Source organism: Enhydra lutris, unplaced genomic scaffold (genome assembly GCF_002288905.1).
Source record: "Enhydra lutris kenyoni isolate GAN:26980312 unplaced genomic scaffold, ASM228890v2 scaffoldscaffold10, whole genome shotgun sequence".
Classification (NCBI taxonomy): domain Eukaryota; kingdom Metazoa; phylum Chordata; class Mammalia; order Carnivora; family Mustelidae; genus Enhydra; species Enhydra lutris.
In genome coordinates, this window is record NW_019154094.1 from 9,333,317 (window position 1) to 9,361,301 (window position 27,985).

A 27,985-nucleotide genomic window follows, 5' to 3' on the forward strand; every position below is an offset into this window, starting at 1 on the left:
TGTGGCCGGCATTTCACGGGCTTGTTTGCTCACAGAATACCTTTCTCAGCCCTCCAGGACAGCAGAGCTCTATAGAATAGTGTGGGAAATCCTGACACAGTGGCTTCAAAAACACAGCTCGGAGCCCAGAGCAATGGTGCTGCCCTCACTCTCTAGTAACATGGGTCACATGGGAAACCCTCACTTTCCCAGAATCTCAGCTCAGGCCATGCACTGTGTGGGGAAGACCATCACCATCATGGAAGCATGAATGGCAGCCAGGCTGGGCCTCTAGCTGGGCCTGCCATTCCAGTTGACTTTCACTACTTGCAGGGAATGAGGGACAGTGTGGAAAGGAATCAGAGATGAGACCTGGACCTGGGCTTATTACTGGAGCAAGCAGAGTGTCCAGGTCATCATCCCCTAGGAGAGATCTGTGAGAAGGCAGAGAAGCCAGAGGCTGCCCTGAGGTACCAGCAGGGGCTGGCAAATGAGAAAAGGACCTGGGCATTTAGCTCTTGGCTTTGGTACGTTTCACACAGAAGCGTCCCCTGACAGTGGAGATGACCAGGTCTAGCTCCTAGACTCGCTTACTGCCCTTCATACTGGACTGTCCAGACTAGCTGGAACATTTTTCTTGGTTTACATAGAAAGGTTAGTCTGTATGTTCGCTGAGGATGCCTCTCGAGCAGTGATAGAAGTAGATGACCAACTGCAAGACCATCCTCAGGGGGCTCTCACTCAGCTGCTGTTTCAGAACAAACCTCACAGCATACACCTAAAGGGCTGGGGCTTCAAAACCCCTTCCTCAGTTCATTAGCACCCTTAGGAACTTACACAGGAAAATGGAAAATATGCTCATCTGTTCCTGCCAGTTCAGTAATCACCTTGTCTTTGCTTTCTGCTGCATGGAGTAGAACCCAGCTGTTTGGGCCCTACCCCAGGTAAGACTGCAGTGTGGTAAGTCTGCCGTCTCCAGATCCATCACAGGCCCCACGGGCTCTGGGACCTCACTCTGGTGCCCAGGAAAAGCTCATGAATTGTACATTGTGTTTGCTTCCCCTACTTCCTACCAATAGCCTGCTGGAGAAGGTCGAACAGGAAACATGGCGTGAAACCGGCATTTCCTTTGTGACCTCAGTCACCCGCCTCATGGAACGCCTTCTTGACTACAGGTATCTTCTCAGACACTGACCTACCTGACCTCTTCTCTGATCAGGATGCTCTCCTCAGCAAGGACATCCCCAACTATAAAATTAAGACCATGTGGCCTTCAGGGGGAGGACTGCTCTGGGTTTTGAGTGCCATCACCAGTCATGAGGAATCTACTGATGGCCAAGGAGAGAAAGGGAAAGAGCCTTCTCCCAAGGGTGGGCCAGGGCTTCCTGGGATTCCCTAATATGTGCTCCCAGGGAATAGTCCAGGGACATGCTGGCATCTGGCTTTCCATCCAGAAAAATCAAGGCTCAGAGAAATGGCCACAGCAGAACAATGCAGGAAATGGGGTCCTTTGTGCAGATGTTCCTGAGAGCCATATGGCAGATGGGCAGCGAGATGTCACCTAGTGCAGAAGTGGGACCTTGTAGGACTTCCAGTTGTTTTTTCCAGGGACTGGGGACCCTATTTCTTCATACCTCTATTCTTTGCCTAAAGTCTGCTTATTTCTGTCCCTTGGTCCTGGCCATAAATAGATTAAAGGAAGCAGATGTGAGCTCAGAGATCTTTATGCTGTGTTCAGTCTGAGAGTTCCTGTAAAATTTGTTTTTACATGAAGTCTTGCCTTCTGTCATATCATGGCTTTTGAATTACTCCAAAAGTGGCAGTGAAGCCCCTGTTACAGGCTTATTCTCTCAGCAGAGTTCATGTGGTGGCTAGAGGAAGGTGATAGGGAATGAGGAAGAATGACAGAGTAAACCCATCACCAAACAATAGTTGTCTCCTCTGTGCTACAAGATGTGCAAACACAAAAGGAGAGTACTTGCAACCAGTGTATCAAGAAATTAGGGAGTTTAGGCCACCTCCAGCTGCTGCTGAATAGAGGGTACTGCTATGCCAAGACTTCTGCTTTGCAGAAGACTCGGGTGTCCATCCTGTGCACTAGCTGGGCTTGGAAAAGGAATTCCTGAGAAATGGGCTCACTTCTTAAGCATCTCCTTTTCCTGTAGCACAACTGTGCCTTATGAGGTCACAAGTGGCCTTTTGGGGACCTCTTTTAGAATAGTGAACCCCCTTGCTCATGCCACATTCCCAGCCTTTTCTGTACCTGCCATCAGACAGGGAAGTGTGGACAAGATTCTGTAACCTCCCCCTCACTGAAACATTTACTAAAAGTCAGCTCTATTCTGCAGCCTGCTAGAAAGAGCCAAAATTAATTTCCTAGCCTAGTTCTAGCTATCTGTTTGATTTTTTTACCTACCTTGTACAAACAATTCAAACTCATGGTCAAAACCAATTTCATTCTCTTCCATTTCTTGTCTCAAGAATGGTTCCTAAAAAAACAAAGTTCATATTCTTTCATGTGGCGTCAAAGCCCCTTCATAAACTGGCCTTTGCCCACTTATTCAGCCCTGTCCCCTGACAGTCCCCACTAGCCATGTGCATACCCTAACCTCCTAGTGTTGTTCTTTGTTAACACAAAAGGATACACCACAATCCTTATGATGGCTCTTATCTGTTAAAAATATACCACATGCTCTGTGCTTTACAAACAGTCTCTGATCCCATATGCAGCCCTGAAGGATTTATCCTTGTTTTCATCAGTGAAGAAACACCATTGGCAGGAAATGCCATTACTAGGATCTGAACCCACATCTTACTCAAGAACCATGCCCTCTCCCCTCACCCATGTTGTCCGCACTCACATCTTTCCCTTCTTTCTTCTCTACGTGCTGTCTTCTCCCAAGAGTGCCCTTTCTACCCAGTCCCATCAAGGAGGCTTTCCCAGATAGGAGCTCACCTGGATCTTTGCACATACTTCTTCCAAAGCATCCAAAGCCCCTTGGATGATGATCATTTGTCACCTTTCTGACTCATTCAGTTGAAGAGAGTGACTTCCTGAGGACAGGGACCTTGTCCTTATCTCCCCGGTACCCTGCATGGAGTTTTGATGGTCCTCAGGCAGGTGTATAGTACATACTGATTGACTAGAAGACCATGAAGGAACCAAGAAAGTCTCTTCAACCCCAGTGCAGTTTAGTTCATCAAGGACCTACTAAGAAAATAGTTGTTGACAGTTAAATATGTATACATTGATTACACAATTAATTAATAGTTTATACTCCAGAATGACTCACCCTAGAGTGTGAGACTCCATTTTAGCATGAACCTCCTCTGGGCACCTCTTCCGTGTTTGTGCTAATGTCTCCATCTTCTGTGAGAACAGTACTCTGTGTCAGATACAGAGGTGCTCACTGGTGGCTTTGGTATTTCCCAGGCAAGGAAGCAGAGCCCCTGGGGTTGCAGGTGGGGGGAGTGGTTCTTAGTGCCCTGGAACATGCAGGGACAGAGCTAGAGTTGCCAAGCCCTTGTGGATTTAATTGGAGCGCGCTATCTAGAAGAGAAATGGGAAGTTATGGAGCCTTCCAGTCCCGCCCCGCCCCGGGGCTGCCTGGGCCCTGGTCTTGCTCTGCATGAGCACCATGCTCCCACCCACGTGTCTCAGAAGCCTGTTTAGGAGAGTCTTCCCTATTCCTCCTCCAGAGAAAGTGCAGGAGAGCAACGACCACACCCAATTCAAAGGCTTTAAAACGTGTCCTCTCTGTGGAGTAGCCACAGGGAAGTGATACAAAACCACACAGAAGAGAAGAGTCGGTTGTTAGCAGTGCATGGGAGAGGCGGTCATAGTGCACAAAGGTGGGTGGGGAATGCCCCTGCTATCAACGGATTGAGGCCAATGCTTTTTTGTTTAATTGACTTGACAGTAAGGTTCTAGTTATGGCCAAACAGAAGGTGATACCTGGTAAGTGTTTCAGATGCTTTCTAGAAAAAAAAACAACCATTTAATGCCAAAGTAGCTAGTTGAGATGTCACTGCCCTCTCTGGGGCCAACTTATTGGAGAGACAGATGCCTCCTGCCACTTTGAGTGTTGCTTGTAACAAGTTGGCCATCTGGCCCTCCTCTTGAAAAGTCACAGCAGTTTCCTGTCCCTGGTAGCTCCAAAAGACAGGCTCTGCAGTGGCCTGTGCAGGAACCCCATGTCCAGCTACAAATGAACCAAATTCCCATGCCTGAGAGGGAACCCAAAAGGAGGACCTTGGTTTCAAATCCCACATTGTTGCCTGCTCTGATAGTAGCCCTCCACAGAAGGAAGGACATTTGACTTTGTGGAATACCATGATTGCTGTGTAGACCATTCAGTATTCCTTTCTTTCAAAGTCATCCCTCTGGGAGCTGGATTGCAGCTGGGAAGGTGGGGATAACTGAGTTTGTCCAACAATCACCCAGAAGTTCAGGGAGTTTTGATGGTCCTCAGGCAGGTGTATAGTACATACTGATTGACTAGAAGACCATGAAGGAACCAAGAAAGTCTCTTCAACCCCAGTGCAGTTTAGTTCATCAAGGACCTACTAAGAAAATAGTTGTTGACAGTTAAATATGTATACATTGGACTAGGGCTCCTGACTCCCAGCTATGAGGTTTCCCCCTAGGCTGCATGCCTGTCAGTGGAGCAAAGCCAAGACGCTCTCTTCCCCCCGATCTTAGTGCTCCACAAACCCATCTATGCCCAGCTGCCTGAGGAGCTGCATCTACACACCAGAGCAGCGTGGGGTGCCACAGAACAGGGCGCAACAGGCAGATGGGACTCTGGCTGTGCATACAGGAGGTTTCTTGCCGGATTCACCAATCTGGTTCTCCTTCTCCTCTGTCTCCTTGTGCCAAGCCTCTGCTCCTTCCAGAGGAGCTTGGTTTTGACCTCTCCCTCTCCCCTCTCTTCCTAGGGAAGGAGCGCCATCCTCAGTGTTCCTGTTGTGTCTCACAGGCCAGCCCTGACCCCTCCTCCATCCAACCCTGCCCGGCTCAGTCTAGCATGAACGCAGCCCATCCCTGGCTGAAGCTAACCTCACGCCAGAAAGAAACATCAAACATGTGTTTCTTTTTAGTGCACAGGAAGGACAGCATAGGGAGAAAAGTCAGTGAGGTGGCTACTATGATGACCATGCCATGATCGCTGTAGCCACAGGGTCCTGAGGCTAGGCCCTTGGAGCGCAGCATCTTGGCTTCTGTTGAACACTGTCCTACAAAGGGAGCTTTCCCTGTCAGGAAAGCTCTGTGCCTCTCCTTCTGAGGACTTGGGGATTTAACATTCTACTTTACCGATACCTTCTTCTGTACTGAGGATACTGGTTGGTGCTGCTTTATGCCCTAATGTACTATCTGGTCTCTACACTCTGCCACCAGAATGAGGGGTTCAGTTGAACAGAGACCTCTGAGCCCTGAAAGTGGGTCCAAAGCTCAAGGGGAATTCCCTGTACAGTCCCCATCTGTGGAAGCATTTTCTGTTGGAGAGCATCCTAATTTCGTGTCTAGTCATGCTAATGCCTCCGTGACCCTGGAGTCCTATGCATTGTCTCAGAGGCAGCACTTCGTGTCATGGGACATTTATTTGTGTTCTCCCATCCAGGGACTGCATGAAAGGAGAGGAAACAGAAAATAAGAAGATCGGCTGTACTGTTAACCTGATGGTGAGAGGACATGGGCCCTTCCTCCTATCTGCCCAGTGGAATCTGTCCTACGGTGTGATGGGCTTGGCCCTTCTACAGTGGCTGTAAGCCTAAGGGTTTGAGGCAGGATATCAGCTCTGTCACTGGTGTCTTGGAGGTCTGCAACTCCTCAGTCACATTCCCACTTGGGAAAGGAACGACATGAGCTTCTCTTTGGACAGAACTCCACACTGGCCTCTTGGCAAGGTCCAGTCAACCCTGACATACCCTACATCCCAGTCTGCCTTGGCCCTCGTCCCCTTACTCGCCACTTAGGACTCCCCCAGGTCTGCCACTGGCTGTACCACACCTGGGGAGCAGGTGTGTCTTCTAGCTGATTCTTTCTCTCTGGTGCCAGGGGCCTCCATGGCCTGCCCTCCTTCTCCCGTCCAGCGCACCCAGGGCTTTGGCCAGCCTCCTGGAGCTCAGGTATGGCTGCTACAGGGGGAAGCCTCTCTCATCTTAATGTGTATTTCCTTCTCTCTTACAGAATTTTTACAAATCTGAGATCAACAAAGAAGAGATGTATATCCGCTACATCCACAAGCTCTGTGACATGCACTTACAGGCTGAAAACTACACAGGTGCGTGGCAGGGGGCCAGATGTGCCTTCCCCTGAGGACAGACAGGACAGGAATGCACAGCAGGCATGAGAAGGCTCTGAGCTGGTTCCTGCCAGATCTTAGCAGAGTGGTGGGGCCTGGGCTGCGCCCTCACCTGGCTCCTTTCCCTCAGCAACTTTGTAAAATGTGGTGGAGAGAGAGCAGGCAGAAATTCCTCCATGCCAACATGCCTGTCCTCTGCTATGTGAGGCCGCTCTGCTCTCTCTGTGCCTCCAGTCCACCAACTCTGAGGCCTCAAGGGTAACCTCCAAATTCTGACGTGCTAGGTTCAGACATCCTGAACTCAGTGTCACTCTCCATGAGCACAGCCTTCCTGAAGACCTCCACGGCCAGAGCTAAGTGAGGCCACAACACAGAAATAGCCACCTAACCCTGGGCCTTCCAGAGCTCACCAGCAGAACTGCCTCGCACCCTAGGCTCTCCCTCCTGCAGCTGCACAGAGCAGCCACACTTCGAGCTCCCAATGGAGAGCATGCCGAGTGCGGAGAGCGTCCACCTGGCTTCCTGACAGGCCAGATGGGGGTGCTTTCACTGTGTGTACAATTTAATCCACACTAACGCCTGTGCTTTTCTTTTTCTTTTCTTTTCTTTTTTCTTTTTTTTTCTTTTGCGGGAGATGGGCAGAGGAGGAAAGAGAAGGAGAATCTTAAGCAGACTCCCCACTGAGCACAGAGCCCAACACAGGTCTCAATCTCACGACCCTGAGATCATTACCTGAGCCAAAATCAAGGGTTAGATGCTTAACTGAGCCACCCGGGCACCCAAAGGCCTTTTCTAATGGAACAAATTGAATAGCATGTCAACCTACCTGTCACACCGTTTACTGAGCACTATGCTGAGTCAGGAGAGCATATGCGTGCATGGGGCTCCTGCCTGATCACCGTGTGTTATAGTTCCCCCCAGATAGCCACCTTCCTCAATGTGGTGACCAGCCACCACACCCTACCTCTCGAATTTGTGTGACAAACCAGGAAATTCAAGCTATTCTTGTCCATAAACATGACTAGAATTAGCTGGATCTGTAGAAACTCAGAATCCTCCCTCTTCGTCTCAAGATGTAAGAGATCATTTGCTATAGATGCCACCTTTCCTGACCACAGAGGTTGGCAGGAATTAAAATCTGAAATGACTGGGCTGAACCTGCCATTCTCAGTGTCTGCTTCCACCCATGATTCCAGCAACCCTCTGAGAAAGGGGTGAAGTCATAGACTTTGATAAATTTCATGTACTGTAGAGGCTTTTACTAACTCCTTGAGGACTGGGCCATGACTAAGAGGCTAGGTGAGGGATCTGGACAGAGAAAGGGTGCTAAGCTGTGTCTCTGGTGGCCTCAGGAGTAACATCTGAAAGGATATAGTCAGAAAGAAGAAGATTCTCCTGGTTTCCTAAGTTTCAGAGGAAGGCCTCTAGTGTGTCAGAGTCTTGTCCCCAGAAAGGACTCCTCACCCCAATCCAGTAAGGAGGCCTGTGCATCCCTGGGCAGGAAGGTCCAGTGGCCAGAGCACAGGCAGAGAGGCAATGACAAGGAGCCCGGAGAGTGGCTGCAGGCAGGTGTATCTGGCTAAAACTGGAAGTGGGTTCTGGACTAGTTGGAGATGAGATTCTTCACAGTCATGGGGAGCAGACTTGAGTAGGGCCTTGAAGGCCAGGCAGAAGCTAGAACTACCTACCTTGCCAGTAGAAGATGCCCACTGAAAATGAGCAAATAGAACAGGAATGAGTGGTGGTTGTAATTCAGTGTGACACATGCCTTAGAATTGAGGGAACCATAGTATTTTGGTGTTACTGTTTGTTTGTTTTTTTAAGATTTTATTTATTTATTTGACAGAGAAAGAGAGCAATCACAAGTAGGCGGGAGAGGGAGCAGGCTCCCCACTGAGCAGAGACCTTGACACGGGGCTCAATCCCAGGACCCCAAGATCATGACCTGAGCCAAAGGCAGAGGCTTAACCCCCTGAGCCACCCAGGCGTCCTGGTGGTGTTGTTTGATATAAGCTTCTCCAACAGTTACACATATAGGGTAAGGTGCCACTGGTCCTCGGGCCTGGGTCCAGCAAAGCTTTGGCTCCTCCAGGAATAGAGCCTTCAGCTACAGGCCCATCACAGTTACCACCACTTACACTCCTCTCTGGTCCTTTTAGAAACAGTGGAGATGAGGGCCATGCTAAGATCAGAAAATGGTTCTGGAGCCACTGGGGCTAGCTTGGAGGGGTTGCTGAGAGAAACCTGGGTCAGTGCCCACCCACAAAAGCCAGTCTGAGAAGGCTGGAGAGGAAGCTGTAGTCAGTTGACTGAAAAGGAACCCAAGAACTGTCTGACATGTCAGCATCTCCCAAAGCAAGGCAGCCTGTACACAAACTCAGGTAACCAGGCCGTGCTTTACCTGGAGCCCAGCGTCAGTGAGCAACTGTGGGAGGAAGGTGCCTGCCAGGATCTTAAGCCCCTTAATGCTATGGGCAGCCCCTCTATGTCACCTTCGGTATCCAGTGTCCCTGACCTGGGCTGAACATGGCCTGCCCTCGCATCGTACTTAGCCTCATCCACTGGCACCAGGCTACTCCCAGGCCCCTGAGGAGAAGCCCCTGGACCTCCATGTTGCCTGTCCCCACAGAGGCTGCATTCACTCTGCTCCTCTACTGTGAGCTGCTACAGTGGGAGGAACGGCCGCTGCGGGAATTTCTGCACTACCCGTCGCAGACCGAGTGGCAGCGGAAAGAGGGACTGTGCCGCAAGATCATCCACTACTTCAACAAAGGCAAGGTAGGGTCATTAGCCAAGCCTTTCAGCTCTTCGGCTTCCACTGTGTTGCTTCCACCGTCTCAACACTGACGGGCCAGGCAGAGGCTACAGGGGGCATGAGGGGCAGTAAGCTCATGGATGCCCACGTGTGTGTTAGCTTTGGAGGCAGCATGAATTTTCTCTGGGGAAAAAACAAATATATATATGTAACAGTTTAATTCTGTGGCTTGGAAGCCAATTCCAGGTTGAAGGTGTGAGAGACGACCCCACTGAGCAGCTTGGCACATGCTAACGCTCCTACTGCAGGGGCTTCTGGGCCCCCACTGACACATACTAGATTTACTTCAAGAACTGATGTTGTTTTCCTATTCTGCTGTAGAAAATATGAGTTGTAACAATGAGTGGATTTTAACCTTGGTCAAAGGCGGCCTGTCCTTCTTCTCAGTGGTGGCACATCTTATCTTGGATTTCCCTCCCTCACAGCACAGACTGGACTGTCTCACTGGTGTTCTTCCCCATCAAGCTCAAATCTGTGGGATTGACAGGCACTGTCAGCATTGGTTTTAGCCTCCTGGGGACTCCCCTGCCATCCTGCTCCCAACCCCCAGAGGGCTCCTCGTGGGGCCCTCTGACTGCCTACAGTAGGCTGTGGCCCACATACTGCAAAGGCTGGTTGGGTGGCTTGTTGCTGCTGTTTGCTCATTATTCAGCTTTGAGTATGCTTTAAAAAGCTGAATTTTTTTTAATTTTTATTTTTTTAATTTCTTTTCAGTGTTTCAGAATTCGTTGTTTATGTATCATACCCAGTGTTGTATGCAATCCGTGCCCTCCATAACAGCCACCACCAGGCTCACCCAACTTCCCACCCCCTGCCCCTCCAAAACCCTCAGATTGTTTTTCAGAGTCCACAGTCTCTCATAGTTAATCTCCCCCTCCAATTTCCCCCAACTCCCTTCTCCTCTCCATCTCCCCATGTCCTCCGTGTTATTCCTTATGCTCCACAAATAAGCAAAACCATATGATAATTGACTTTCTCTGCTTGACTTATTTCACTCAGCATAATCTCTTCCAGTCCCATCCATGTTGATACAAAAGTTGGGTATTCATCCTTTCTGATGGAGGCATAATACTCCATAGTATATGGACTATATGGCATATATATATATGCCATATATATATGGCATAGTAGTCCATAGTATATGGACTACATCTTCCTTATCCATTCATAAAAAGCTGAATTTGAATCACTCCAGGAACTGTCATGGCTGAACCCATGACTTGCATGGAAATTAAGTTTTTTTAAGGAGTTTTTTCATCTTTAAAAAGAAAGATTTAAACATTAATGACTTTCATCCATAAATCAGAAAACATTGGCCAGTTTTATATAACATAGGAGAAATCTTTGTCAAAAGAATTCACCCATGTAGGAAGCTTTCCAAACCCTCAGGAGCTCTCAGCCTAGTCCAGTAAGGAGGCCCATGCTCAGTGCTTGAGCATGGGCCTCCTTGCTCGTGACTGAGCAAGGAGGTGATGTGACTGAGCCCCAGTGCCATCCCGAAGCCTCATCTCCTTGCCTGTCCAGGGCAAAGATGCAGAGCCCCACACCAGCACACTTTCAGGCCTGCCCTTCTGGCACTCAGCCCACCTGAAGCTGCCATCCACCCACATGCACAGCAAGCCTGGCCAGCTCGGAGGGGGCAGCATGAGCACTTTGTTTTGCTTTTTAAGATTTTATCTATTTGAGAGAGAACAAGAAAGAGAGAGCATGAACAGGGTGAGGGGCAGGGGGACAAGCAGACTCTCCGTTGAGCAGGGAGCCTGATGCAGGGCCCAATCCCAGGACTCCGGGATCATGACCTGAGCCGAAAGTGGATGCTTAACCCTTTGAGCCACCCAGGTGCCCGGTGCATGAGTACCTTTAGTGTAGTTGTTCTCTTTTCTTTCCTTGGGCACAGAGGATGGAGTGGCGAGTTAACCCAATCTGATGGAGTTTACCAGCAGGACAATAGTTCCCGTCTTCACTCCAAACTACACTAGTGTTTGGAAAAGGAGGTTTACAGCCTAGTATAGACAAGAGAATCAAAATGCAAAACCTGCCCAAGTATTGTAGATGAGCAGGACGGGGGAAGGACCAGAGGCTCTGGAGGCCACCTTCTTGAGGCTCTCCCACTTCTTCTGGCAACCCTGTTTTTTGCTGTGAGTTGCTGGGGGAATAGGTTCTGTGCTGAGTGACCCCTGAGTGAGCCCTTTCATAAGATCATCCTCAAAGAGGTATTTATCAGATTCATTCTCTTGGTTTCATACAGAAGACCCAACTTCTGTGTTTCTTTTCCTCGGTACAGAAACCAGTGGATAGAACCAGTTTTAGAACCAGTGGAAAAGGCTAACCAGTTCTTGAAAGCCTTCGGGTTTGGGGTTTTTTTTTTATTATTATTGAACTCAAAAAAGCAAAACCTGGCTGTTGCAGAAGAAGTGTTCCTGTAGGGTTCTTGGTGCCAGGAGAAAAGCTACCTTGGCAGCAGGAAGAAGGCAGAAAAGAAGACTCTGGGGAAGGACAGGTAAAGGGATTCTGGTCCTCAGCACTGCCAGCACACTCTGCCTCACAAGGCAGGCTCTCTGCTTTTCTTACACACACACCAACCTCTGTCATCTGCCTGGTACAGACATCCCAACATTCTGTGGTCTCATGTGCATTTCATGAGCACCCAGAAGGATAGAGTCAGAAGTTCAAATCCTAGTCATAGTCTAACCCAGGGCCATTCTCACCAGTGGTGAGGTGGTTAGCCTGGAAATCTGCCTCAAGCTGGACTGGGCTCCAGTCCACAGAGGATCAGCATTCCCAGACCAGGAAAGGAGCACTCAAAGGGCTTGGCAGAGTGGGAGTTGAAAGAAGGAAGGAGAGGTATGAAGATGGGAACTGGTCTTCCACCACAGGGCAGAGGGAGCAAACAGGAAGGGCAGCTGGACAAAGGTCTCGGACCCTTGCTTATCTGAAAAACAGACCATCAGGACTAGAGCAGCCTTCTCCGTGGAGTTGGGCTTGGGCTCTCCTGACGTAGGGTTACTGTTGCCTGTGCTCCTCTGAAGGAATGATGAATCTGTTGCTTCTAATAGGCTGTGTGTAAACAGAATTACAAAGACTGTCTGGAGTCCTGGGCCTGCACCTGCCTTCCCAGTTTGATTAAAATGAGCCCTGAGTCAGTGTAACTTCCATGCCATCCCTGTCAGAGGGGCCACAAAGATGTGTCATAGCACACATCTGCCAGAGCTGGTGGAAATAATTGGATTTCAGACATTGGTAGGAGTTTTAGAGTTGGCTTTGCCTCCTGCCCGAAGGAAGGAGACCAGAGAAAAGCTATAGCGGGGGTGTGGTGTACCTGCAGCATGTTCCTTACCTGTGTTGAGAGGCAGACCCACCAGGTTCCGGCACAGTCCCTGAAGGCTGACAGAATGTCTTCAAACTCTTGGTCCTAGCTCGCTCTAAAGATAACTAAGGGATAGGTGGGAGGAGAGTTTAGAGCAGAAGGGCAGATTACACAAAGTAGGGCAGAAATGCCAGCAAGGCAGATGAGCATTGATCCCAGGAGGGGAGAAGACCTGTTTTACTGGGAGCTGCTGTCAGTAGACGGAGTGCCTTTAGTCCCACGTGGGGCCCTCTTCACCCAAATGAGCAGTTCCACACAGGATGCTCATGGCAAGTTGGCCAGAGATCTGTGCACAGCTCAGCTGCTTAGCCAGCCCCCATGGAGAGGCCTGCCAGGCAGACCCTGCAGCGAGTCCTTGGCTGAGACCTGCCCAAGTGACGCTCAGAGCCAGAAAGAGGGCTGACACTTCCCGCTTGAAAGATGCATTGTGGGGGTGTAAGAGGTTTCCTAGCCTACTAAAGTAGAGGCATCATATTAACTCAGGGATCCAGAGTCAATTTCAAAATTCCCTTTGAGGGGCACCCGGGTGGCTCAGTCATTAAGTATCTGCCTTCGGCTCAGGTCATGATCCCAGGGTCCTGGGATTGAGCCCCACATCAGCTCCCTGCTTGGCAGGGAGCCTCCTTCCCCTCTCTCTGCCTGCCTCTCTGCCTACTTTTGATCTGTCTGTCAAATTTTTTTTTAAAAAGTCATTGTTTCCACCCAAGTTTCCATTGACAGATGAATGGATAAAGACGAGGTGGTATATAGATATATAATGGAACACTACTCAGCCATCAAAAAGAATGAAATCTTGCCATTTGCAACAACATGAATGGAATTAAAGGGTATCATGCTAAGCGAAATAAATCAGTCAGAGAAAGACAAGTACCTTATGATTTCACTTGTATGTAGAATTTAAGAAACAAAACAAATGATTAAAGGGAAGAAAAGAGACAAGCCAAGAAACAGACGCTGGTGCACATTCCTGGCACCAGTTTCAGAGTATGACTGACAGGTGCCAGAGGGGAGGGGGCTGGGGGAAGGGGTGAAATATGGGATGGAGATGAAGGAGGGCACTAGTTCTGATGAGCACTGGGTGTTGTGTGGGAGGGCTGAATCACCATATTGTATGCCAGAATCTAATATTACACTGTATGTTAACTAACTGAGATTTAAATAAAAGCTTAAAAAATAACAAAAGTCATTATTACTTTCATGAACTTACTAAGTACATCTTTATAGAGTCCCTGCTCGTGCCTGGCAGTGCTCTAGGCTCTGAGGATAAAGTAAATAAACAGGGTTCCTGCCTTCATGTAGTTTATCATCCAATCGAGACTAATACAACAAAAAAGTAAATACTTTTTTAAGATAACTGGAGAGTAATGAAACAGAGAAGGGGTCAGGAAGTTCCCATCCTTAATGAGGTAGTCAGAAAAAGGCTTCTTTTTTTTTTTTTTTTTGAGGAGAAACCTGAAAGCTACGCCTTGAGCTAGAAAGGCACAGCACCGCGTGTTGTCCACAGACTCATCCTGAGTGGATGTTCTTTGTGACAGATGAGCTGCAGGGGGTCTTCGGTTGTGCCTTCTGATGTGTTCCATGTGAGCTGGGGCTGTTCTGAGGAGGCCTGTGGTGCTGACGCCTTATCTTTCTTTCTGACGCAGAGCTGGGAGTTCGGGATCCCATTGTGCAGGGAGCTGGCGTGTCAGTACGAGAGCCTCTACGATTATCAGAGCCTCAGCTGGATTCGGGTGAGCTTTGCCCCTTCCCCAGCCCAACCCTGACTGGAGGTGCGAGCACTTTCCTGGCACCAGTTTCGGAGTGAACATTCACTACAGGCCTAGCCCTTGTTTAAGTGCTGTGGACAGTACAGGAGAAGCAGAGGCCATGGTTCCTGCCCTCAAGACCCTTGGCAGTCTGACTGGGGAACTAAAAAAATGATATGATCCAGACCCCGAGAGCCACTGGTGCTCAAGAAAGGGAGAAGCACGTATGCAGGATAAAATGGCGGGTCCAAGGAGGAGGTAGCAGCTCAACTTCATGAAGAAACCTTTCCTGAAATATTTTGTTCAGGAAAATTTTGTAAGATCTGAAAACTTTATAAGATCTTTGCATGCTTTGGCTTGTGGTCACTTTCAAGCACCTTGTTCTTACTCCCTTCTTTGATACAAAATACTCAAAAATTAAGTGAAATGTCCCATAGACTTCGAAGGTCTCCACCAAATTTTCTTGGTTGCTGGTGCTGGGTTCTGAGTCATAGTAGCTGCAGACTACATTAGCAAAGAGAAGTCAGAAGTCTCCCCTCCTCTTCCACCCAGTCAGTGTGGCAATGTTCCCTGCCATGTTTCCTCCTCCAGGTGGGGATTTGGGTGTATGTAATAGATGTGGTTATCTAGAAGTAGCTTACTGACTGGTCTTTGAAGGCCCTTGCTCCGCAGCAAGCCGGCTTGATTGAGTGCATTAGAGCTGTCTTCCCAGTCAAAATTCAGTGAGTTTTTCTGAATGTGAAGCCAGGACAGCCCATACGAAGAAACGTACTGACCTTAGTAATGCTAGATATCATGGATATTACTTAAACTTTTAAAGTTTAAAATCTCTTAAATTGGAACAATACCAATGATGCTGGCAACTGAGACTTTCTGTGACTATTAGCCTCTTTAGTTAGATGATGAACAAGAGCAACGCAGTTGGACTGATGGAAAATGGTGCTGAGAATAGCTATTAGCCAACTATAACTAGCACTAGCCAAAAGTCACTTGGTATAGTATCAACCAAAACCAGAGATCTGTAGGGGTGGGAGGAGTCCATGCTCAGCATGTGCCCCTGAAAGACCAAAAACCAAGAATCCTGGATCTGTATGGGGTTGCGTCCACCCGCTGCGTAGGAAGGCTTCCCCTTCCATCAGGCAGCAACCTGGGGAGAGGCTGATCATGGCCAGGGGCTCACTTCTACACAGTCTGTGTTGCCATGTTCTGTTTCCAAAAGATGGTATCTACTGGGGCCTGGGAGAACTTGCTTGGGACACCACTAGCAGTCAGGCCAACCTGAAGGCAACTGCCTTTCTCATTCACAGAAAATGGAAGCCAGCTACTATGACAACATCATGGAGCAGCAACGCCTGGAGCCTGAGTTCTTTCGGGTTGGCTTCTATGGCAGGAAGTTTCCTTTCTTCCTTCGGGTGAGTCCATTCAGGTAGTCACAAGAACTTATATTCTACACATAATTCATTTATAACCTATTTTTTTTTACTTTTTTCCCTATTCTACTGAATACTACTTTTTGAAGGACTAACTAGACAACAAAAGGCATTTGGCTTTATTTGACTGGACTGATTGCCAACTTTAGACTTTGTTTGACTCTGCTGTACTATTTTGTAGCTGTCTGCAATACATGAGGGTGATTTTCTTACCAACCCAAATTCCTGCAGGAAACGACCAGGGTCTGAGAATGTCCCATAGGTATGTCTAGAAACCTTCCAACTTCAAGTTCCACTGCCTGGAATCCTCCATTGTGATTATTCTCAACCAGATAGGACACCGGTACAGCCCTGACCTCAACCGTAGGCTGACTTCGTGAGGTTTGTCACGGAAGATGTTGGCTCTTCCCGCTGGCTGCCCTGGAGGCTCTGCAGCCAGGGTGGAGAATCTGTGGATTTGAAAGAGATTTGTGGGAGCTGCCAAATAGGATCTGGCTGTGGAAAACCTTTTCTAGGCCTCCAGCTCCCTGGCCCAGGATAGTGACAGCAATTTCTCCCCATCGCTTCCTGGAAAGCTAAGTTGGGATACCAACAAAGCAGAAGGAATGACTGAGCACAGATGTGCAGACCTACCAGCTGAATAGCTGTGATTCTCTTCTTTATTTCACAAAAGCCAGAGGCTCCAGGAGAAGTCAGCCTGGGCTTGTGGGCTGTAGCCCAGAGGGCTTCACTGTGCCAGGGGACCTCAGTGAAGCTGTGCTGATGAAAGGGCCTTGGGCTGCAGTTGAGACATAAGACTGGCTCTGACTGTCCCCAGTTCCAGTGTATCACTAAAGTTCCGTGTCTCTAAGTCTCAACAAGCAGCTGCGAACATTCATAGAATCTCTTTGATGTGTTTGGGATCCTGTCTTAGCAGAAAAATTGCTTTAGCCAGTGAGCAATGATGAGCTTGATATCACATCACAGGTCAGTTGGTCTTAATGACTCCTTAAAAAAAAAAATTTTTTTTTAAAGCCAGTCTGCTAGCAACAGAGTCCAGGCTAACCACATTTCAGATGTAAGGCAGGTCAACCTGCACATTTCCTAGGCAGTAACCATTCTATGCTAAAAAGAAAATTGACTTCTATAGAAACAAGTAATCCTGACAGGGATAGCAAGCCCACTCTGCCTAATTGTGATCCTCAGGAAGGCTCCGGTTCCATTCCACAGTAGCATTTCTAGAAACAGAATGTGAAAGAGGAAAGGGTCTCCTCAGGAGGGGGGGACTTGCTCACTACCTAGGGACAATTACCTCAAGCATTTCAGAAGTGGCATCTTTGTTGTCCCCACCAGCATAGATCATGCAAAAGCCATGGACGTAAAGGTCAGCAGAAGGGAAAGACGGAATCACACAAGAATCAGAAACCAGAAGCATCTCTAGAAAGTCCTTGGACAAACTAATGGTTCTGGCCTTGTGACTTCCTTCTTTCTCATTTTGTCTGCAAATGCTGCTTTATTGTCATTGTATTTTCTTTGTTTTGCCCCAAAATTTCTAAATCAGAAACCAGATTTTACTCTAAAACATCATTATTTTGGATATTATAGAATCAGGCCCTGGTATGTCCCATTTCCGTCCCTGCCAAACAGGAAGTCTCCGTGACGGTTTGCCCTGGCTTCCACCCCACATGCTCATGTCACAGGGCATCTCAGCATCTTAGGAAACTCCACAATTTCTGGCAAGTAGGACTTAGTGTGGGACCTGCCTCTGGCCCATCCAAACAATGCTTGCAAACAACGGTCTGAATGTTCAAATGGGGTTTCAGTGGTGCCAGTAATGGAGGAAAAATAACAGTGGGTGTTAGGAAATGTCAACCATCAGTGCGTCATCTCCACACAAGGCACCATCCCTAGGGGCTGTGTTTCATGCATACAGATCTGCCTTGCTGAGCCACATGCTGCCTTCCCTTCCCTCAGCTGCTCAGTTCAGCTTTGGCAAATGGAGTGAGTCCCAGTGGAAGTAGGAAGTGTTTGTCTTATAGATGGCAAGAACCAAGAACAAAGCAATGGCAGCCAGATCTGTCTCACGTGAGGATGCTGGGGCTTTCACACAAGCAAACTAGAAACTGACAACCAGCCTCAAGGTCAACGCTGTGTGCCTTCTTCCTGCTGGGTCTCCCCCAGAAAGCTAGGCCAGTCCCCCACATTCCTGAACACATAGGCCATCTATTACTTTAGCTCTGTCAGCTTGGTTTCTCTGGACCATCTGCCTCCCTCGCTTCACAAATGTGATTATCTACTAATCTGCACAGAGACAGGAAAACATCCAGCCCTCCCTTCTTGCAGGAATTTCTGTTTCTCTTCATTTGACCCACAAACAGCTACTGGTGAGGATTGTACATTTGCGAGTTGATATGAAAAGACCAATTCTTTATAATTATCTTTTTTGTCAGTTCTGCTTCTCAAGCTAGGGACTTAAAAGTGTCTCTTGTCCTCTGACTTGGTCTGTCCACTGAAGAGGCCAGCCTGCTCCTTCCGACCTTGATTTCCCTTCTGATATTGTTTCTCATTCAGATCCATCCAGACATGTGACCAAGCCTTAGCTGAGTTCTCCCATAGTAAAAAGAGAAGTGGAAGGGGGGCAGAAATTCTTTCCCAGAAAAAAATCTAAGGTCCTCCAAAGCCTGGTCTGTGATCATCCCTGTGCCGGTGGGTGTCCAGCCGGCCCCCTGGACCTCTCTGTCTCTCTTCCTCTGAAGACACATGGGGGAGGGGGGCGGGGGGGGGGAGCAGGCAGAGGGCAGGGCTGCCAGTGCAACTCCTTCACGAGAAGTTGCGGCTGGCTAAGAGCCTAGCGCCACACCCTGGTGGTGATGCTGCTTTGTCAGAGTGGCCCTAGTGAGGCAGTCAGGCAGGCAGACACATGTCACCAGAGGTCTAGATGTGTGTCCCATTCCCTCGGGACCAGCTGTGAGGTGGGCAGAGCAGCAGGGCGGAAGGCTCCTCGTCATGCCCTCAGCCCGCTAGGAGAAAACCTGAGCCCCAACTCAAAGCAAATATGATGTAACACAAAGTTTTAGGAAATGTGTGGTTCAGATGATGTCATTTCATCTATCTTATGCAATTGCAAAGATGTACTGCCCATCAGTAAGTAATGACTGAACACCTGCTGGACCCTGGGCCACATTTGGACTCTTTCTCCTAGCTAATAAAAGTGGTCCTTCAAAAGCACCCACCTGGTCACCACTCCCCCTGTTAAGACTTCTGTGGTGGCACCGCTAGCCGTCACTCCTTGGCACACCACTGCAGGCACCTTCCGCACCCTCCTACTAGCTCTCCACACATACATTCCTCCCTTGGCACCTTGTCTTGTCCAGGCTGTTGCTGCCCTAGTTGACACCATAGCCTCCAGAGCGCCCTTCCCTACTCCTCTCTCGGAGCTGGCCCAGATGGGCCTTTCAGGCCTCTGTTCAGGCATGGCTTTTTCTAAATCCCACCGCCCTCCACCTCACACCCCTTCCTGGGTAAGGTGCTTTCCTTCCTCCAAGCTTCCCACAGCCCGTGGCCTGCCTCCAGGCTGCTGCATCACAGTCCAAGTCTCCCTTTTCCTGTCCCTCTCCCTTCTGGATCACCACTTCCCCTTGGCAGGGACTGAGTGCTGTGCGCCCCATGCCTGTCGCAGGGGCCCCTAGGACATGCTTGTGACATGAGTAGCTGTTGACACCCCTGAGGAGGTGGGGGCCAGAGGCAAGGCAGAGAGCAGGCTCTCTTGTTCGCGGCAGAACAAAGAATACGTGTGCCGTGGCCATGACTACGAGAGGCTGGAGGCCTTCCAGCAGAGGATGCTCAGCGAGTTCCCGCAGGCCGTTGCCATGCAGCACCCAAACCACCCCGACGATGCCATCCTGCAGTGTGATGCCCAGTGTATCTTTTGATGCTTGGTTGGGGGAGGTGGGCTGGGGTCCGGGAGGTGAGGCCCACCCAGTCGGCTGTCCCTCTGCTGTAATGTTGGCCTTACAGGCTGGGTTACCCATCAGTCCTGAATGGAGTGTGTCCTCATCACATCGGACCACACTCAGCAGGGCCTTCATACCTCACGGAGACAGCCATGGCATGCTCTTAGCTGTGGAGGACCTGAAGCAGGGCTTTGGGGGGACCTCTACACCTAGGCTGGCTGCTACCGTGACCTTAGTCCCTGCCTTGCCCTGTGAAGGAGCTGCCTAGGCATCCAGGAGCAGTCACTCAGCAGGGTGATTTGGGGTTCCGTAGGACTTTCGCCCCAGGGATAACTACCACTCTGTGCCCTGCTGCGCTCCTGTTTGTCAGGAAGATGGAGGCACAGCCCAGGGGGTGGGGGTGGAGGGCGTGGGGAAGGAGATGGGGAACACCTGTGGTTTTAGTGGCACTTGGGAGTCTCCGGGCACAAACACTGGCCTGCCCCTCACCCCCTCACACAGCTTCCTGGGAGGCCTCATGTCAGTCACCCTGTCTGTACAGGCTTGCTCCAGAGAGGGAAGGGCAGGTGGACCCCCATGTTATTTCTCCACAAAAAAACCCAAAAAGTATTTTTATCAAAAGATTATCTTGCAGGAAATACAGTTTAGTGACGTGGACAAACCCTGGCCCTTAGAACTTTCTTGCTCCTGCACGGTGGGCACTTGCCTTCTCCTGACCCCTCTCCCTGCTTTCTTGGCTGTTGACATCTCACCTTGGCTGAGTGCTCAGGAGATGCACTCTCTCCAGCCAGAGCTGGGAGTGGGCAGACAGGGAAATTCAGTCTAACGGTGCTTGGGTCTTGTCTAGCCCTTGGGATGCAGCCGCTGCTGTCAGTCGGGAACAGGGGCTGGGGTGCTCTTTTCTCCTTCAGGGGAGGACCAAAGTCAGTACTCAGATCCACCTTTCTGGCAAGTCTGGGTTTTCCCTTCACTTCCTGCCCAGACTTGCAGATCTATGCGGTGACGCCCATTCCAGATTACGTGGATGTCCTGCAGATGGATAGGGTCCCGGATCGCGTCAAGAGCTTCTACCGTGTCAACAATGTGAGGAAGTTCCGGTATGACAGGCCTTTTCACAAAGGCCCCAAGGACAAGGAGAACGAATTCAAGGTGAACAACTCTAGGAAAGCCGGGGTGGTGCTTCTAGTGAGGCCAGGGGGAGGCCCCACTTTCTCGGGGTCTCACCACTGTGTCATCCTTGAGGCAGGCAGGTGTGGCAGAAACCACTCACCGGCCTGTAACCGCCTGTGCCCTCCTTGCAGAGCCTGTGGATCGAGCGCACCACACTGACCCTCACCCACAGCTTGCCTGGCATCTCTCGGTGGTTCGAAGTGGAGAGGAGGGAATTGGTGAGACATGTTTCAGAGGGGGCTGATCCCCAGCCCCAGCTTTGGGGACCTTTCTCTAAGGATTGAAGACAGAAAACCAGACTCAGCCGCCTGCCTGGTGGAGGCTGCCGCAGGCCAGTCCTGTGCCAGGGGCTTTGTACACCCTCTCTCTTTGAAACCTCACCGCACCCCTAGGCGGCAGAGATTTTTAATCTCCCTGTTTACAAATGTGGAAGCTGTTCTCTGAAACTCAGGAAGCCAGAGCGCTCTGACTTCAGAACTGGTGCTCTTCACTCTTTACTGTGCTTCTGAGTGCCTGCAGATCAGAAGAGAACATTTGAAAGAAGTCAGGAAGTGTGAGGTCCACAGGAACAAGGGTGGGAATCAGCATTACTGGTCTTGGGCCCCCACTCTCTGGACTGTGCTGGGGGAGGGGTTGTCACTGTGCCTGGGATGACAGTGTGTGCTATGTGCCCACAGGTGGAGGTGAGCCCTCTGGAGAATGCCATCCAGGTGGTTGAGAATAAGAACCAGGAGCTGCGGGCGCTGATCAGCCAGTATCAGCACAAACAGGTGCACGGCAACATCAACCTGCTCAGCATGTGCCTGAACGGCGTCATTGACGCAGCTGTCAACGGGGGCATCGCGCGCTACCAAGAGGTGAGTGGCCCAGACCACACCAACAGCAGGCAGCCCAGCGGGGAAGGTGCTTCTTGGGGCTCTTTTCTTGAGACTCCAGCCTCCCAAGGCAGCCTTCCCAACTGCCCTCTCTGGGCTGTGCCTCAGCTGACTCAGAATGGTCCTGGGGTGAGGCTTCAAGCTCCCTCCTGCTCCCCTTTCTGTGGCTTGGCTCTCCCACTGGACCTTCTCTTTTTTATTCTTTGAGCTCGGACAGATGGGTAATCCGTCTAATTATGGAAGGTGTTAAGTGGCCTCCAGGAGGAGCCCTGGAGCCCAGCCCTTCACAAAGAGTTGCGGGTGGCTAAGAGCCTGGCGCCGCACCCTGGCCACCAGCCTGGCCTGCTCTCCCCAGGCCATCCAGGCTCCCTGAGGGGCTGGGACCAGCATCCAGGCTTAGATTATTTGGCTACCTTCGGCTCTTCTTAGGCACCAAAACCACCCCTGTGACTGCAGGAGGTTCGAGCTGGCCAGGCTAGAGAGGGTGTGAGCACCTGCCAAGGAGGCAGAACCTGCTTTTCAAGTGGCAGTTTCCACCTCAGAGGCAGTCCTGGAAGGAGTCTCCCGACTTAGCCTTTCCTTTCACAGGCCTTCTTTGATAAAGATTATATCACCAAGCACCCGGGAGATGCAGAGAAGATCACCCAGCTCAAGGAGCTCATGCAGGAGCAGGTATGTCATGCGGGCCTTTGGGGCCAGTGGCCAGGAGGGAAAAGCTAGGCACCACAGGACCATGTCAGTTCTCAAGGGCTACCCCCTGGCTTGCAGAGTGGCCCCGTCTGTCTCCCTAATAGGTCCATGTCCTTGGAGTTGGGCTGGCCGTTCATGAGAAGTTTGTGCACCCAGAGATGCGTCCTCTGCATAAGAAGCTGATTGACCAGTTCCAGATGATGCGGGCCAGCCTCTACCATGTAAGCAACCCTGCGGGGGCTCATGCTGCACAAAACCAGCCTTTCTTGCCTAGTGAGCAAGCCAGCGCAGCAGGCCTTTGGTGGGGCGGTGGGGGGTGGTGTGGATGAAAAGCTGCTCCCGCCACAGAGAGCCAGGAAGCAGAGGTGAGTGCTGTATCCAGGTAAAGGTTGCCCAGGACCCCTCATTCAGTCCTCTCCCTGAGGAGGAGTCAGATTCAAGGGCAAAGGATGTTTTCCAAGGTACTGTGCTGGTGAAGAAAGATTTTCATATGAGGAGGAAAAGAGCTAAAATATATGGCCCACATGTAGACATCTCTTTGGAGATATTTTCCATCCCGAGAACCTACAGAGGTAAGAAATAGTCTGAGCCAGCCCCCTCTCCCCATCTCCCTCTTTCTCCTCTTTTCCTTCCCATTTTATGCCCTCTCCTCCCCCATCCCTCTTCCTTCTCTTTACCCTTCCCCTCTACCTCCTTTCCATCCCTCACTCCTTCTTCCTCAGACCCATCTGGTGACCCAGACTCACACCTGACAAAAGCCTGGAGTGAGTAGTATTTCTGAACTGGCTGCTCTTAGAGGGGTCAGCCAGGCTCTGAGCCTGCCCCAAGCTCCAAAAGTTCCCTCAGACTCTAACCTGCCTCTTAGCCTCCATGGCAGGGTTCAGGCCAAGGACTGATGCATGCAAGCAAAAGGAGAGCCTGTGTTCCAGGACTAGGGTTCAGTGGTCTTGAGCCCCCATTTACATGCCCTCACCCCATTTTCAACCATGAGGCTGACTCCAAGTGTTTTCTGGAGAAACTTATCTGCTAAACAGGTTGGCTGCTAGATCTCAAGGGGTGTGAACCCAGTTCCTACGGCAAGGGAAGCAGGGCTGTTTGGTGTGGGGTAAGGCCGTCAAGGACAAGAGGGTCCTCTTCAGGGATGATCACTGGCCTGAGGGAGGCTGGACCACTCAGATTCAGCACATCTGGCCTGTTGGGGTTCACTTGCCTTGTTCTTGATGCTGGAGCTTCTGGTCATGTCAGGCCCTCAGTGCAGGTCTCAGCATTCCTGCACAAGTATAGATGGCACGAGATGTAAAAAAAAAAAAAAAAAGAAGAAGAAACTTGTCCATAGTTTGACAGGTGGGCACATTTTCCAGAGGGAAGTCCACAGAGCCTGAGATCTCCCTTTTCTGTAATGATTCTCCCATGGTATTTCAGGGTGAAACATTGCAGAGAAAGTGAAAGTCTGGTGGGTATTCCATTATCTCTCATTCTCGGCTGGTCTCTGCTGTGTGCAAACTTCCCTGTCACAGCAGGTGACCCAGGTAGGCTAGAGCCTGGCCAATGGGGCAAGGGATGTCCTCCGCCATGCAAGGCTGTTGGGCCACTGCAGCAAAAAACAGAAAATACCCGCATACATCAGTGTCTCCAGAGCACACATGGAGGTGTCCTCTGCAGTTTACCCTTCTTTTTCATCTCCACGTGTTTTGGAAGAAGGGGGTAGAAAACTGGTTGTTTCTTCAGGCCAAGCTCAGAAGCATCCCCAGTAGGACTTAGGGCCCACAGATGGTGAAGGATTGAAGAACCCTGGATGGTTGTGCTTTGTTTCTCCAGAGTCCACAGACAAGGATCCAGACCAATGTACTATCACCCAGGAGGGTTTGGGTTCAAAAATTTCTGCCAAGATATCCATCTACTTAATAAGAATGTAATCATGTTAAAATAGTAGTGTTTTTTGATGACTAATGTCAGGATCTGGGGTCCGATCTCTCCACACAGACCATGTCACAGGGAACTTAACCCAGATCACTAAGAGCTGGACCGTTTAGCAATCCAAGAAACCCAGCTTACAGAAGAGGGGCCCACTGACTGACAGCTGATGGTCAGCTCTTCCTCTCCGGCTCCCCCCGCTCTTATTCCTCTTCCGCCCTGAGAATGCCAGTAACACACTCCCATGAACTCAGAGCATCGGGCTCTTCCAGATGTGCTCTCTTCGTGGGGTCATCCACGGGCCTCTCAGCCTCTGGTCCAGACTCCGGTGCGGTTGACGGGGTGTTTAGTCGTGAAGGGGCTGTTGCCCGCAATGTCAGCAGTGCAGGCTCAGCCAGCAGTATCAGGTTCTTTCTCTGACATTTTTACCACCAGCCCACTCTTCCCTCTCAGCCCTTAATGACACTTTCTTTCCTCTGATGAAGGGGCCTTCATGTCTCAACAGGAGTTTCCGGGTTTGGACAAGCTCAGTCCTGCATGTTCAGGCACCAGCACCCCGCGGGGAAACGTCCTAGCGTCCCATAGTCCCATGAGCCCTGAGAGCATCAAGATGACCCACCGCCACAGGTATGGCCTTAGGGTGGGGAGGGTCTCCTCCACAGAGGTCAGTCCGGATTGCAAAGGTCAGAGCAAGGAAGTCTGAGATAGTAGGAGTGTGTACTCACTCCTGTGCCCTCTCACACATGCACACAGCCAGCACACACTCCCACCACAGGACCCACGCTCACAGCCAGTCATCCTGGGTGACAGAGGAGTGTGCATGGTACTGTGAGAACATGGAGGAGGGGGCATTCGGGGTTAAGTCTTAAATGATAAATAGAAGTCTCTGAGGCAGAAACAAGCTGGAGTGAGGAGGGCGATGGAACAGGATCCGGCAAAGGGACCGCCACGTGCAGGCACCCCAGGAGGCGGCCAGGCTGGCGTGGTCAGCCCCACCAGCAGAGCCTCGTGGCTGGAGTGCAGGGTTTTGGGGCATGGAAGGGGGCCAGTGCCAGCTCTGGAGGGACCTCCTTCCTTCAGGCCTTCTGTCCCCATCCCAAGGGGAATGAGGGTCCCCAGTTGGCTTAAGGAAGAGAACCACATGGTGAGGTGGAAGCAAACCAGGTCATGGCTGGTCTATCCAAGCTCAGGGGGAGATGCGCCAAGCCTCCGGGGCAGGAAGGCCCAGCTAGAGGAGGAGGGAGGAAGAGGAGCCTCTCCGGGTTTGTCTTCCGATGGAAGCAGTAAGTCAGCACAGACCACGCCTCCACAAAGGAGAAGGAAGGAGTGAATGAGGGCTGTCTACTATTGAGAGAGTGTTGGCGAACCTGTGACCCCAGATGTGGAGGGAAGCCAACAGAGGTTGCCAGTCAGCTATTTTGGTAGCTTGCCCCTAATGGGAAGACACCCCTGGCCTAGGAGCCAATCCCAACAGAGGGTGGCTGCTGGTTCAGACCAACCCCGCATGGCAAGGGGACCTGGAATCTTTGACCAGATTCAGCATATCATTTTCAGTAATCCTAACTGAGAAACTGCTGACGTCATCAGACTGAGTGGCCATAAAGCACCGAACTCCCAGTAGAGACTTTGCCAGTCTACCTCTGGCCTTCATACACCAGGGGAAGCCTGAGCAGCAGGTCAGTGTTCCCAGCTGTCCCAGGCCTCCAATGGATATAAGCATTAGCTATGAAGCCCTCCAAGTCAGTGTTGGCTGAGGCTTGGCATACAGCCCTTTACACCATCCTCTTCCACCTAGCAAGCTTTCTCAGCTCCCAGCCTGACTCGTCCCTATTTCCCACTCTTGTTCACAGCCCCATGAACTTGATGGGCACAGGCCGCCATTCATCATCCTCTCTCTCCTCACATGCATCTAGCGAAGCGGGAAATGTGGTGATGCTGGGGGACAGCTCCGTGGGCGAGGCTCCCGAGGACCTATACCACCATATGCAGGTACCAGAACTGCCCCAGGAGAATGGCCAAGGCACCGTGAGGACTCGCCTCTCTGCTGGCTGGTCTGGTCTGAGGGCTGGCATCAGTTCTCCGGTTTCTGAACTCAGAACACCCCGAGCCAGTAAAACTGCCTTCCCCTCACACCATCCTGCGTCACAGTTCCCAGGCTTTATTTCCCAAGAAGGAAATCTAGCTTCATTCCTGGTTGCTCTTTGAGATTCCGTGGGATAGACCCTCCTCCAAATTGCCCTCCTTCCTGGCATTCCTGATGGTTAAGTCCTGCATCCTCTATGGGCACCATCACTAGAGTCGACCCAACAATCCTGCTCCATGGGTGGCGTGGGTGACCCTTAGTGCCAGCCACCAGCCTGGCCTCCATCAGGACCCAGGCTACCACATCTGACACTGGGTCTGGGTACCTCATGGCATGAAGAAGCCAACTCTGGGCCAGTCCCACAATCCCGGCCATTCAGACCTCTATCCTGCTGATTTTTCTTCCTTTGCAGCTCGCGTATCCCAACCCCAGGTACCAGGGCTCAGTCACCAACGTCTCTGTTCTGTCCTCGTCCCAGGCAAGCCCTTCTTCCTCCAGCCTGAGTTCCACTCACTCAGCACCATCCCAGATGATTACCTCTGCCCCTTCCAGTGCCCGAGGTAAGGAGGGCAGGGCGCTGCTTGTAGAAGGGAGAGGACAGGGCCTCGTGAGCCCCACTAGTCCTCATCTCATCTGTGGCTCTGTCTTTGAAAGTGGCCCTGTGACTTAGAGAATGTTTCCCTTTCAACACTAAGGACTCGAGGGTTCTTAGCCCTGGCTCTCTCTCTCTGGCTGGCTTCAGACCCTGCTCTGAGCAGTGGATGCCACAGAGGGGGCCGGCTGTCCCATCTCCATCTCAGTAAGAGGACGCACAGTCCATGAGAAAGCTCAGTTCTTTTCCGTTGAAATATCTACAAGAATAAAAAAGTTAAGGTACCAGTGAGTCTTGTCTTGAGGAATTGAGCATGACTGCACAGTGTGAAAATTCAATTTGAAGGCTGAACTTAATCCTGGAACATGTTATTCTAAAAAGTAACAATAACCAAAAAGACCTTGTTCAGTTGAGAAAGGCTTAATCAGGAGAAATGGCTCTGTGAAAAGCTGTGTACTTTGCCAGTTATTGCCTGATTTCTTTTCAGTCTGCTAAAGTCTTGTTCTCTGAGAGCCTGCATCTTTTTCACAGTCTGCTCCTAGTTCTCACAGTGAAATCTGGTCCTCTGTCCTTTTAGACAGAAGGGTTTGTGGTGGAAGGGCAGTTGGCTGTGGGAACTCAGACCTGGTGCTTCCCGGGATGGATGTGCGGGACGGTGACAGAGGGAGCGGTCTGAGCTCGCCAGCCTGGCCTGGTGCTGGCCGTTGCTGTCGTGAGCCCATAGTCTGAGTTCCCTGGGGCTGGAGGCATCTAAAGGTTCAACTAGGCTGGCTCACTCATACAGCTGGAAGCAAATGTCACCTGGGAGCTCAGCTGGGGCTATCGACCTGAGTCCCTGTGTAGGGCCTTTCCCTGCAACCTGGGCTTCTTATCACCCAGACTTGGAAATCCCATAATGTCCCTTTTGGCCCATTCCATTGTCTGGTCAAGTGCCTAAGGCCAACCTAGATACCGGGGTGGGGAATGAGACTTCACCTCACGGTGTGAGGAGAGGCGTGTGTATTTTTGGAGGGAAGGCATTGCAGGTTGCCATCTCTGGAGGCAAGCTATCACAGGAGCCAAACTTCAGGGTATCACAGAGAGAAAGG

General features: G+C 50.6%; 1 protein-coding gene across 1 annotated transcript in view; it reads left to right on the plus strand.

The window, feature by feature from the left end:
• LOC111144134 (dedicator of cytokinesis 3) overlaps positions 1-27,985 on the plus strand; it is a 588,346-nt gene that overhangs the window by 550,680 nt on the left and 9,681 nt on the right. The window contains exons 34-49 of the mRNA XM_022498293.1: positions 897-923; positions 1,059-1,154; positions 5,601-5,661; positions 6,170-6,263; positions 8,914-9,062; positions 14,110-14,196; positions 15,519-15,623; positions 19,400-19,541; positions 20,556-20,722; positions 20,875-20,961; positions 21,421-21,600; positions 22,207-22,290; positions 22,413-22,529; positions 24,728-24,849; positions 26,073-26,211; positions 26,718-26,865. Of these exons, the coding sequence (XP_022354001.1) occupies positions 897-923; positions 1,059-1,154; positions 5,601-5,661; positions 6,170-6,263; positions 8,914-9,062; positions 14,110-14,196; positions 15,519-15,623; positions 19,400-19,541; positions 20,556-20,722; positions 20,875-20,961; positions 21,421-21,600; positions 22,207-22,290; positions 22,413-22,529; positions 24,728-24,849; positions 26,073-26,211; positions 26,718-26,865 (1,805 nt within the window). The remainder of the gene's footprint in view (positions 1-896; positions 924-1,058; positions 1,155-5,600; positions 5,662-6,169; positions 6,264-8,913; positions 9,063-14,109; positions 14,197-15,518; positions 15,624-19,399; positions 19,542-20,555; positions 20,723-20,874; positions 20,962-21,420; positions 21,601-22,206; positions 22,291-22,412; positions 22,530-24,727; positions 24,850-26,072; positions 26,212-26,717; positions 26,866-27,985) is intronic.